The following is a 13447-nucleotide window of genomic DNA, read 5'->3' as shown; positions in this document are numbered from 1 at the left end:
CCACCTTTCAGTAGAGAATATTTTCCCCCCAGGCATGTCGGCATGACTGACTGTCGGCCTGCTACTTATGCGCGACCACCTGACGGAAGTGCATGTTACGGCGACGCTGCGCCGGTTTTCGAGGGACGCGCCCCAGTGAGTGACGTGTTACGTCATTCGTTCGACGAGCTGCCCTCGCAAGTCGCCACGCACGCCGGGGTGCGCGCTCATGTGAACGAGTCTCCCGGCGGGCCGGCCCGTCCGCGTGGCCGCCCGACCGGCGGTATCCAGGCTTGTGTAAGCGAGCCGCCTGTCGCGCTTGCTAGCCCCCGCGGTGTGTCGAGTGGCGCGGCGCTTGCTCGTGTAAACGAGCCGCCCCTTGCCATGACCTTGAACTTGGCCGTGAATAACGCAGCCGCGCTCCCCGCTAGGATTGATACTTGCGGCCGTGGCCGATGTGCTAATTGTTGTGTTTTCGGACACCTTACGGCCGAGTGCACTAGTTCTCGAGTTAATGCTGGCGATAGGCGGTGTTTCTGCTGCGGTCAGGCGGGCCATTACCGAGTTCAATGTCCGGGAAACCTGCATTGACGACACGCAGGAAAGATCGTAGTCGTCCTGTTATGCGCAAATCCTTTCCTCAAGCGTTTTTGCATTTTCTTCCCTTGCTTGTACTGGGTAATTTTTATCCCGCCCTCGTCGATACAGGAGCCACTTGTTCGTGCATCAGTGAGACATGTTTTGACAGTTTGCTTAGCCAGCATCGTCATTTGAAGTGTTTCGTTGTCAATGAGCCTGATGTAATCATTTCCGTAGCCAATGGCGACATCGTGCGCGCCCGTCGCTCGGTGATTTTACATTTTAAGGTTCACAGATTTTCTTGGAGCTGGAAGTTTATTGTGGTTTCTGGACTTGCGTCTAGTTTTGTTTTGGGTCTCGATTTCCTTAGTAACACGCGTTGCGTGTTGGATTGGCATAGAAACGAGTTGTCTTTTGGCTTTGCGTCATCTATTAAAATTCAGCTGCAGCACGAAAGTTGTGTGCCCTTTGTCATGTCCTGTAAGGAACTGGCGAGTCACGAATCCGATCAGGCTATCGCTGACTTAGTAAGCGAGTTTCCGGATTTGATAACCCGCAAAATTGGCAGGTGTGATGTACTGCGTTATCGCTTCTATGTGAGGGATGAGGTACCCGTTCGCAGCAGATATATAAAGGTGTCACCCCCGAAACTTCAGTTATTGAGAGAAATTATTCAAAAATTGTTGTCTGCCGATGTTATTACCCCATCTACATCCGATTTCAGTACCCCAACCTTCTTGGTACCCAAGAAGGACAGTACGGAATGGCGTTTAGTTCACAATTTCTAGGAATTGAATCAGAAGATTATTGATGACAGATGGCCATTACCTACAGTGGAGAGTGCTCTACTGCACTTGGGCAAGGCTCGTATATTTTCAGTTATCGACCTTAATCATAGTTTCCACCAATGTCTGTTGGACCCCAGTTGCCGTAAATATACTGCCTTTTCAACCCCTTTCGGTTATTACCAGTTTAACAGAATTCCTATGGGCGTCAGTTTTGGCAGCCAAGCCTTGAGCCGCGTGCTTGATCACGTGCTAAGTGATTTCAAATTTGGTTTTGTTTTCAACTACATCGACGACATTATTGTTTATATCAATTCTTTTGAGGAGCACCTTGACCACCTTAGGGAGGTCTTTCTTCGCCTTCATGCTGCCAAACTTACAGTCAATCCTAAGAAAATTTTCCTTGGCCAAAAGTTCTTGAAGTTCCTGGGCTATGTTATTTCCGAGGGCTCCTTGCTCATGGACCCGGATAAGGTTGCCCCCATTTTCGCCTTCCCCAGACCTAAGAATATGAAGGTTGTGCAACGTTTTTTGGGCATGCTTGGGTATTATTCCCGCTTCATCAAGAATATTACTGCCCTTTCTGCCCCCTTAAATGCCCTTCGTAAAACGGACATTCCTTTTGTTTGGGGCCCAGAACAGGAAAAGGCATTCGCTACCCTGAAGTCTCAATTGGGCTCTCCTCCTGTTCTGGTCCTGCCTGATTTCAGCAAGAGTTTTGCCCTGTTTGTTGATGCCTCGTCCATTGCTCTAGGAACAGTTCTCGGCCACCTGGAAGAGGGCAAACTTCGGTCAATAGCCTTCGCCAGCTGCTCGTTACTGGAATCTGAACGAAAGTTGGGTACTTATGAGAAGAAGGCTCTTGCCTGCCTTTTCGGCTTGGAAAAGTTCGAATGTTATCTCGACTGTAGGGAATTTGATCTTTTTACAGATAATAAGGCTTTGAGCTGGCTCTGTAACCATCCTCAACAACTGAGCAAGCTGGGATGTTGGATACTTCGTCTTTCTTGTTTTAACTTTGTTATCCATCATGTTCGAGGAGCCGACAATGTAGTGGCCGACACGCTTTAGCGGATGTTTTGTCCCGAGGAGTTTTTGGTTGAAGAGAACTAGTCACCTAGTCCCGATGAACTCCTATGTGTGTGCAAGATTTTCCCGGAGTCCTACCTTAATGTTCGTGAGCATCAGCTTGATGACGTCGTTTGTCAGAAAATCCATTAGGACTTACGAGACAGGAAAGTGGTCCAATTTGTGGAGGAACAGGGTCTGATTTATTTTACTGGCAGCTCGGGTCGAGCTCGTAAGGCAGTTGAGCCATTAAGATTAAGGCCTATGGTACTTAAATACTACCATTCGTCCCTGATCGGAGGCCATCTTGGTATGGATAAAACCTTCCGCCGCATTTCTGTGCATTTATACTGGCCGTATCTTCGCAACGACGTTCGTGCCTTTGTCAGATCCTGTCATGATTGCCAGATTTCGAAGCCACCCCAAAACACTAGGGTGGGCCTGTACTGTGCAGACCCGCCAGTGGCACCCTGGCATGTTGTCCATCTAGATATCTTTGGACCTTTGACACGCTCGCGTAAGGGTAATATGTGTCTGCTCGTCGTGGTCGATATTTTCACTAAATTTGTCATACTTCTACCTCTAAAAAAAAAAAAAAAGATGTTTCGATTGTCAAAGCCCTTCGGGAACAAGTGTGGAAGCTCTTTGGAGCCTCTGCCATGCTCGTGTCTGATAATGCCAGATACCTTTAGTCTAACATCTACAAGGATATGTGCTTTGAATGGGCAATTAAACCCATCTATAGTTCGGCATATTTCCCTCAGGGCAACCAGTCAGAGCGTGTCAACAAGGTGCTCAAGGGGGTTCTCACTTCTTTTTATCGTTCAGATCAGACAATTTGGGATTACGATCTGGACTACATAAACATGGGTCTTAACTCTGCAGTGCACTCCACCACTGGTTTTCCTCCTTCCATTCCTTTTTTGGGCCGCGAGCTCACTCACCCTCTCCTGAATCTCTGGGGACTGCCGTCTCTAAGCTCCGCCCTAACTGAGGCTGACCTCGAGAAAATTCTTTATCTTGTTATTTGTAATCTCCAGAAGGCCCACCACATTGTCGAGATGCAGTACAACAAAACTAGGCAGCTCCATGTTTTTAAGGTTGGCGATATTGTTCTGGTGCGTTCATATGTTCTACCTTCTTTAGCAGCACAGATCAATGTTAAGTTGTTTCCCCTATATTGTGCGTTTTTTGGGGCAGTAATACTACTGTACTTCTCCAGGATTTTTAGAAAAAATCCAGGTATAAAAAGTGCCATGTAAGCCAGCTGAAAGTTTATGTGTCTTAACGTGTAAGTTGTTTTGTTAGTAAGTATTTAGCAGTTCTTCTCTCCCGTTGTATTTTTATTGATTTTACCTGCATGTCATTTATCAATATTCATCTGGAGCTGTTTGCTCTGGCCTAGCCTTATTGCCAAAATTTTCCCATAGAAGTTTGGAATTATTTTCTAGAGCTAGTTGAAGACTTGTATTTTAACAATAATAGCCATATTCTGATTTATTATTTGTCCTGATAATCTTTCAATAAGTGTTTACAGTATGCAACTAGTATGGCAGCCCAGCTCTATAAAAAGGTTGTTGGCTGAGTGGGCTGCTATTTATTTTATATCTTTTATGTTTAATTGTATATTTATTCCCTACTAAAATATGTGAATCTTTCCAGTGCACTGGAAAGTAAGTTGTGTGATTGGGAAGGTAGCTTTTTAGTATTTGTGGATGGCGCACTGTGTTGTATGTTTTTCACAGTAATCTCCTCTCCGCCACTCCAATATCCTTTTGCTGGCGAGCCGTCTTCGCCTCACTTCTTCAGTCATCACCCAGCGAAGAGAGTAGACGTCCACTCTTCACTGCCTGTGTCACGCTCTTCTGGCAGCTCCTGCTTCCTACGTGTTATGGACGTAAGCCTCGACAGTGACTGCGCCATCTCTTATCGTCGGTGTGCCCGCCGCTCCTGCTGGGTGTCTCCTACGAGGTGGGCCCTCTCGTAGTGTTAGAGATTCCTGTGTACTGTTTGCGCAGCCCCTGCCTAGCCCAGAGATTCGTCGAGCAGTGATACCTGCTGTAGCGCGCTTCGTCGGAGTGTTTGAGATGTGGCAGCATGCTGGCGCCCCTTTTCGAGCGCCGCTGCGAGCCGCCTCCCCTCCGTGCACTGCTGCGCCCGGCGGTGGTGCCCTGTGAGACTTGCAGTTTTGGGCTGGATCGGAAGCTGTGATACCTACCTGCTCTTATTCTCCGATAACGCCGCCCCCCTTTCTCGTTCGTCCGCCACCAGCTCTTGTGGTGTTTTGGGGGCGGGCGCTTGCGCTGTGTGTCGTGTGGCGGCTTCTTCATGGATTGTGCTTTAGCTTCTTCCTGCTTATCGCCGTTCCGCGCTGCTGGGGTGCTCCGGGCGCTGCAGTCCTGTTCGGGGCTTCCCCCATCTGCGGACTGGACTTGGTGCGCACGAGCCATCGGTACTCCAGCTGCCTACTGACGTCGCTGAGTTTTCACTCTACTTCGAAGCAACCACATAAAAGATACTCTACTCGTCACTCCTCCTATCGTCGCATTCATCTGCTTCATCGTCCTGCGGGAGGCTTCGCCAGGGGGCGGGAATTTGCAACGTGCGCTTCGGCATTCAGACGCCCGCCGGCTCCTCCCCTTCCCTCGTTCCCCTTAAAGCCCCCTCCGGCACTCCCTTGTGACGTCCGCGTGACGTAGGCACCTCCTTCTAGGCCTACTGAATGCGACACTAGCGCCAACTGGATTTTTATATATAGGGCTGTAATTATTTTGCTCTTTCGGTTCTGTTCCGGGAGCGATCGCCGTGAGGGGTGCTTCGGCGTCGCGCCGTGTTACACATGGCTAGGAGGTGTTCTCTGGTCGGTGTTTTACATTTTTTTTTCTTTCATGATAATTCTGTAGTTTGCCTTCTGCGTCATGTTTGGCTTGCCTCCTTTTGGCCTCATAAAGTAATGTTTGCTGGACACCGAATTTGTTTCGTAATTTTCTGGTTTGCATTGCCAGTGTGTTTCACCTTGTGCATTTCTTTGATTTTGTTTTTTTGCTTTCGACCCTTTTCCGTTGGGGCATTTGCCGTTTTTCTCCGCCGCACCTCTCACGTCCGTACAGACAGCATTCTATCTGCAATTGCTTGATTTAAATAACGTTAGCACATAACATTTGTATATTGGATATTTGCATTGCTCACCAGTACCTGTTTACGTAATTCTTTCTTTCGTAATTCTTGTTGTGTGTTGCCCCTCTACATTCATATGGGGCTTGATTTAAAGAATAATAAATTTGTGTTTTTGTATTTCTGATATTTAAGGTTATTTCTTTATGGTTTTTTTGGGCTTAATTTTTCTCGCACAACACATCTGGCACTCTGCCTGTCCCTTTACAAGGGCCATTGCTTTTTTTTATGTTTATAATTGTTATCATCATTGAGGTAAAGTGAGGTGGATTTCCCCTTCCCCTTCACGATACTTCAATACTTGTGACATTTTGTGGCAATAAGTTGTAAATTTTTATGCCTATGTAATTTGTGCCTTTTTCATGCTGACTGGTATTATGACCTGTTATCCTCAATTTATTGGAGTTTCTTGTGTTGTATAGATGAATATCTAGATTTTTTTTTAAATAGCGTTTCTCCTTATGTATGAATAAGAGTATTCATAGTATATACTCATTTATGACTGTTAAGATTTTAAGTTTTCTGAAATTTTTTTTACAGTGAGCTGAAATTTTGTATTGTGTCATTATACGAATAGCCTTTTTTTGTCATTTTAGAATTGTTTCAATTCCCACTGAGTTTCCCCATATTTCTATATTATATGTCATTAAAGAGTGGAAGTGTGCATAGTAGATAGTTTTTATTGTTTCAATACTATTTATGTCTGCCAGTCTTCTTAGTAGATAGCAGGATACACTTAGCCTGCTAGCGACAGAGTTAATATGGTCTTTATACTTTAGCTGTTCATCTAAGTTCAGACCAAGGAATTTAATATTTGATGTTCTTGTTATGATATAACTGTTGAACTTTAATTCAAACTTTTCTTCTACTGGATTATGTCTCATCCTAAAATTTATACAATTTGTTTTAGAGGTATTTAGTATACAAGTTTATTTGCTTCCAACCAGTGAATTAGATGGCCGAGGAATAAATTTGATTTTGATACGATGTTGTCTACATTTTTTCCTTTCACTAGTATTGAGGTGTCATTAGCAAATAGTACTGTGCTGGCTTGTGGGATGTTTAAAGGCAGGTCATTAAACTACTCTAAGAATAATAGAGGTCCTAGGTTACTACCTTGAGGGATTCCATGTTTAATGACTTTCCAGTCAGAAAAAAATTTTATTGTTTGATTTTATATCCACTCGCTGTTTACTGTGGTCCAAATATGAATACATTAGCTCAAGTGCTTTGCCTCGGATACCATAATGATTAAGTTTTTCAAGCAATATTTAATTATTAACAAAATCAAAAGCTTTAGACAAATCATAAAACATGCCTAGTGCTGTGTTGCCACTATCCAAGATTTCGAGCGCTTTACTAGTAAAATTATGTATAACATTTATTGTCGATTTGTGTTTTTGGAAACCGTATTGATTACTGTTCAGAATTTTACAGTCCGTGAAGAAGGATGATAGTCTATTATATAGCTCTTTTTCAAAAATTTTGGCAACAATTGGTAATAAGCTAATGGGCTTATAGTTTGCTGCCTCTAGTGTATTTCCCTTTTTGTAGACCGGTAGTATTTTTGCTTTTTTTTTAAACAATCTGGTACAATACCTTCCATGAAAACCACATTAATTAACAGTGATAACGGCTTAGCAATGTGATGTCCAGCAAGTTTTATTATTTTGTTAGATATGCCAAATACATCTGTCGAATTTGAGCATTTGAATTTATTTATTTCTTTTAATATTTCCTATGACGATGTTGGGTATAGGTAAATAGATTTATTGTTAAATGGGCAGTTACTTCTCAGGTTTTCAATAGCATTTGTTATTTTACTGTTTTTTTGTAAAGTTTGATGAATCGGCAACATCAGTAAAAAACCGGTTTAATTCTGAAGTAATATGGTCACTGACATGATTTATTTTACCATTTATTTCCAAATTATTAACTTTTTTTTCCATTTTAGTGCCTCTGCTTCGTTCAGAATTAATTATTTTCCATGTGGTTTATATTTTATTATCACTTTGAGTGATCCTGTTTTGAATATTCTTTCTCATTGCCAGTCTTAAAACTTTCCTGTAAATTTTTTTATAGTTATTATAATATTGCTGAAATTTGGTGTTGTGACAGTCTGTTTTACTAAGATAATATAAATTTTTTAGCTTTACACTTGATGTAATTATTCCCTTGGTTAACCATGGTTTAGGTTTTTGGTCAGTCCTAGCTTGTCTTATTGGAAATGATGCATTAGTAATGTTTATCAATTTTTCAATCAGTAATTAAAATTTTTGTTCAATGGTTGTCATTTCATCAATATATAGCCAAGTTTTATTACCTAAAACATCTAAGAATGTGTTTTACTATATTTATTAATGCATCTGTATTTTAAATAGTTAATTTTTCTATCAGGCAAATGTGCTGATTGCACTCTAATTACCTGAGCCATATGATCTGAAAGTCCATAATCAATGACATTACTTGTATAGTCTTTATAGTCAAGGTTGGTAATAATATAGTCAATTGCAGAACTGGTTTGTTTAGTAATTCTAGTGTGTTAATTGATTATGTTAAGTAGGTTATAAGAATTAAGTATATTCATTAATTTTCTTTTGGTATTAGTTTATTTTTAAAATCAATGTTTAGGTCACCACAAATAATTATCCAGTTTTTTCCAGTGTTCCAAGTTTTTTTTTATTATTTTATCTAATTGTTTAAGAATATATCAATGTCTCCATCAGGTGGCCTGTATATACACAATATAATACATCTGGTATATGCAAGTTTGATTTCGACAGCTGAGCATTAGATTAATTTTTACTTACTTAACAAGACCAGATCCTGCCTACTCTCTGTGAATTCTAACAGATCTCTATGAATGTAGATACAACTACCTCCATGAGTTTCTTTAGATCTACTATAATTTGATAACAAAATATTATTTGATAAGGGTATAATCTAATTTCATCATTGTGCAACCCATGTTCAGTAAGACATATAATATTTGGAATAGTGGTTTCAATTGTTGACAGAGTAGTGTTTACCAATACTTCAAGTTCAATGAGTTTGTTACGTAGTGACTGAATATTTTGATGTAATACAGTAAGTGTAGGCCTTTTTGATGCATGGAATTTGTTTTGTTTATTGAGAACATTATCTTTAGTTTGAGTTATTAACTCACAAGGCTTTACATAAGTACTAATGTAATTTGGAAATACATAATTAGTAATATTTATATAAGCATTACAACTGATTGTGTTTAAGAACCGAACATCATTGGAAGTATTATTGTTAATTAGGTCGGTTCCCTTTTCTAGTTTCCCTGTGCAATAAAGCCCAAAGTTATAGCCTTGGAAATTTTATCCCCATGTGACATCGTGTTCATTTCACTATAGTTTAGACTAGTCAGCTTCTGTTTGCCTACACGATTTAAGTGCATACCATGTGTAGAAAACAATTTCATGTCTAAATTATCAGTTTCTACAACTTTAACATTTCTAAACATACTACAAACTCTGTTAATTCTACGATTTGTTTTCTTGACAGCTACATGAACACATGACAAAGATGGCAGGTCATGCCTAAGTGGTATTTCTGTAACAATGACATTTGTTTCCCTAAATGATTTTAGTTTTTGCTTAAGTACCTTTATCGCTACATCACCTTCATTTTTTGAAACGTCATTGCACCCACCAATGATGACAACTCAGTCCTTAGGTCCGAGGTTTTTACATATATTTTCAATATTACCCAAGATAGTTTAAAACCTTGCGCCTGGCTTCACCACCGCTAATACACACTTCTTTGGCATTGAATTACACAACTCTCCTGCAATCCCTCTGCCATGGCTGTCGGCAAGAATTACTTTGCTACCGGACATTCTTTGCTGCTTTATTGTGTTTACATGTTCAACAGCCTCACCTTTCCTTTCTTTCAGAACATCAAACTTGTTATATACAGGAATGGCAAAGTCACGAGGTAAAGTTGATTTTCCTGACTTACGTTTTTGGACCACTTGCGTCCATGAGCATCCAGCATTAAGACTCGATGTTACAGTGTCTTTTTGTTTGAGTGACAAGGATTTCAGTTCTGATTGCAGCACATTTATGATTTCTCGGAGCAAACTAACTTCTTCCAGAAGTTGGTTTATCAGAGCCTCCTGCTTATTCGTAGTATTATTTTCAGAGTCCGTAGTGAAGTGTTGCGTGGTTTCTTATTCCAGTGAAAGGGTTGCCATGTTGTTTTCGTCGTCTTCACGTATTACACACGTGGCACATTCTCACTCATTTTCCGGGCTATTGTTTTCTTTTACATAACTACACTTATTAAAATGATACCACTTGTCACACTTTTCACATAGAATTCCATTTCTAACTAATTTTGTACATTTCCCACACCTAATATCTCTTAAAAAACAGTTTTTCGGCGGTGCTAAAGAAAATTTTTTTTCAGTCGGCGCCATCTTGAACTTAAATATTCGTAGGCAAATCAATCCAGGACTCGTAATTTTAATATAAGGGGTAAAATCAGCAGCGAGAGAAAATTATTACCCATCTCAAAATAACGCTCAGGATAACAATAATGTTATTGATCTACCAGTTGTGATTAAAAATAATAAATTGTTTACTCTTTTGAAATAATCGCACCATTAAATGTTACATTAAGAATTAAAAGACCCCAACTGTAGCACAAAAACAATTCTAACTTCAACTTTTACACACTTGGCTTTCATTTCTTTTTGAAATAAATAGAAATTCTAACTATTTGTAATGATTGTTTTATTTTTCCAATCAAAACAAATAAATAAACATGAATTAACCAAATTATGACTCGATTCAAAATAACTGTTCCGGATATAAAAGAATTATTGATCAATAATAATTTATTAATTAACAATAAATATTACTCACTGTAAATTACTTAAAAGACACTGAATTTTTTTTAGTATATAGGTATCAAAGTTAAGTTTGATATAACAAATTAGTTTTTATTTAAATTTTTAATTATGTACACAATATATGTAATTGAGAGTAGTATGTAAATGTATATCTGGGAACTGGCTGCTGAATTGAGGAACCGGAGCAGAACACCATCTTGTAATGTGACATCACAGTGGCAATCTTAGACAAAAAATTCCTAAACACAATGATTCAAAAAAGACTCAAAATTACTTAAATTCGTAAAAATGTTTATATTCCGAAGGAAAAAAAATCCCGCTTGAAAGTAATTCCCGTTTTATTCCTCAAAAATTCAAAAATTAGGAATTCTAAAAAGCTTTAAACAAGATTGTCTTAACGAGAACCAAAATTCCTAAAAACGGCTTAATAGTCTTAAGAACAGACCACCCTAACACACTGACGACTATTTTGGATGACCTTGACCTTAACCATTGTAGCCTTGTGGCTACGGGCTGTGATCGGGGCGAGTAGGATCGCATTGCAATGAAACACTGTAACTTGGAGGCGTACTTTATTGGCGGCAGCGAGAACACGTACAAAATGCTACAACCAACAACCTGTGCACGTGGCTGTGTTCCCAGCCGGACTGGCTCCCTCTCGGGTCTCCCTCGCTGCGTGCCAGACCTCCCAGGGCGGGGGTGGCCTGCCGGCCTAACGGTACTCCTGGGGGCGTGCGTCCTGCCAGCTGTCCGCTCGCCGGCGGGGAACATGTGAGGCCAGAGGGCTCCGGTCACTACTGCAGGCAGCCGCGGCCATGGCCGCTACAGCACACCCGTGCCAGTGATGTGCCACAACACGTAAAACCACCCTGCAGTCGGTCGGGGAAGCATACACGACGCCCAGTCCGCATCACAGGAGGTGCGGGGGCAGTCGCGGTGGGCCCCCGATGTTGCTGGGGAGGTGGTGCTGCCGCAGGAGGGGGGGCGGCTGTGGCTGGTGGATTCTGGTTGGCTAAGACGTAGGCAGGCTTGAGTCGATCGATGGAGACCGTAGACCGCCGGCCATGCATCAGGAGAGTTGCAGTTTTTGGAGCTCTGCCGAGTATGGGGTAGAGGCCCTCGTAGGGTGCATGTAGGGACCCCTTTTGCATCTCGCAGCGGACGAAGTCCTCAGTAGCCGTTGGAAGGTCCCTGAAGACAAACAGCATTGTCCCACCATGCCACGAGCCGCTGACCGGCCGCAGGTCTTGGAAGTGCAGGCGGAGATCCATCACCAGGCCAGAGGCATCGACCCGAGGGGCATTTGGATGTTCTCCGAGAAATTCCCCTGGTAGGCGCAGGGGCTGGCTGTAGACCAACTTCGCAGTGGAGGCATGGAGGTCGTCCTGCCAGGTGGCTCGAATGCCGAGCAAGACAGTAGGTAGGACATCTACCCAGTGCTTGGTAGCGTGGCAGCGGATGGCTGCATTGAGCGAACGGTGCAACCTCTCCACCATCCCGTTGGAGGCTGCGTGATAGGCGGTGGTCTGGAGGTGAGTCATGCCCACCAAGGTGGCGAGGGCCGCGAACAGGGAGGACGTGAATTGTCGGCCTTGATCGGTGGTGGCTCTCAAGGGGGCGCCGAAACATGCCACCCATGTGGTGTAGAAGGCTCTGGCGACTGTAGCTGCCTCGATGTTCGCAACAGGCACGGCCTCTGGCCAGCGGGTGAAGCAGTCAACCATGATGAGGCAGTAGCAGAAGCCTCGGGAACATGGGAGGGGCCCAACCAGGTCTAGGTGGACATGATCGAACCTGGAGGAAGGAGGTACGAAAGATCCTACCGGCGAGGAGGTTTGCCGTGCGATCTTCGACCGCTGACACGGTACGCAGGATCGGGCCCACCGTCGACAATCTGCTTGCATGGATGGCCAGACGAACCATTGTGAGACCAACTTCTCTGTGACCTTGATACCCGGGTGCACCAGCCGGTGTGCCATGTCAAACGCTGTTCGGTGGAACTGTGGGGAAGGAAACGCCGAGCTGTCGGTGTGGACACATCGCAGTAGACTTCCAGTGGCGAATCTGGGATCTTGACCTTCGTCAGCCTTAGGCTGGAGTCGTGCTGCAGGAACCGCCGCAACTCCTCATCTGCTGCTTGAGCCCGCGCCAGAGCATGATAGTCGACCGGAACTGTGACCGATTCCACCCGGGACAAGGAGTCTGCCACGGTATTGGCCGAGCAGGGAATATGGCAAATGTCTGTCGTGAATTGTCCAATGAAGTCAAGGTGCCTGGCTCGGCGTGGAGAGCACTTGCCAGAGTTTTGGGCGAAGGCGAAGACTAGAGGCTTATGGTCTGTAAAGATGGCAAAATCCCTGCCCTCGACCATATGTCAAAATTGCTGGACAGCTAGGTAGATGGTGAGGAGCTCCTTGTCATAGGCTCCGTACTTCTGCTTCGCTGGGTTCATCTTCGTGGGAAGAACGCCAAGGGTTGCCAGTGGTTGTGTACCTGTTGCTGGAGTACCGCTCCTACTGCAAAGTCCGAAGTGTCCATCACGAGAGCCAGGGGGCATCGGGGATAGGGTGGGCCAGCAGGGTCGTCAAGGCGAGCCTGGTCTTACAATCTTCGAATGCCACGCTGCTTGCAGCTGTCCAGAAGATGGCATCTTTGCCTTTGGCTGCCCCTCGTAAGAGCTCGTGCAGGGGGGCCTGTGCTGCCGCAGCCCTAGGAACGAACTGTCGATAGAAGTTCAACATACCAGTGAACTGGCGCAGCTGCTTTGCTGTGGTAGGCTTGGGGAAGTCCAGAATAGCATGGACCTTCTCTTGCAGAGGTTGGGAGCCGTTGGCTGTGATGGTGTGTCCCAAAAATGTGATGCGGGACTCGCCAACGACGCACTTGCTAGGGTTGATGAGAAGCCCATAGTTCATGAGGCCGTCGTAGAGCTCAGTCAGATGCTGCAAATGCTCGGTCTCATCCTGGGAAGCCACCAAAA

At 43.5% G+C, this 13447-nt stretch overlaps 2 protein-coding genes across 2 annotated transcripts in view; both read right to left on the bottom strand.

Moving 5' to 3' along the window:
• Nucleotides 1–13447, bottom strand: part of LOC134536501 (5-hydroxytryptamine receptor-like) — a 1474690-nt gene that overhangs the window by 1115105 nt on the left and 346138 nt on the right. The gene's annotated exons all lie outside the window — the stretch shown is intronic.
• On the bottom strand, nucleotides 11262–12191 carry LOC134536428 (uncharacterized). The gene has a single exon (XM_063376142.1). The coding sequence runs from the start codon at nucleotides 12189–12191 to the stop codon at nucleotides 11262–11264; it is 930 nt and encodes a 309-aa protein (XP_063232212.1).

The sequence above is a fragment of the Bacillus rossius genome, chromosome 11 (genome assembly GCF_032445375.1).
Source record: "Bacillus rossius redtenbacheri isolate Brsri chromosome 11, Brsri_v3, whole genome shotgun sequence".
In the NCBI taxonomy this organism is placed as follows: domain Eukaryota; kingdom Metazoa; phylum Arthropoda; class Insecta; order Phasmatodea; family Bacillidae; genus Bacillus; species Bacillus rossius.
This window is presented reverse-complemented; position numbering and strand designations above follow the sequence as displayed.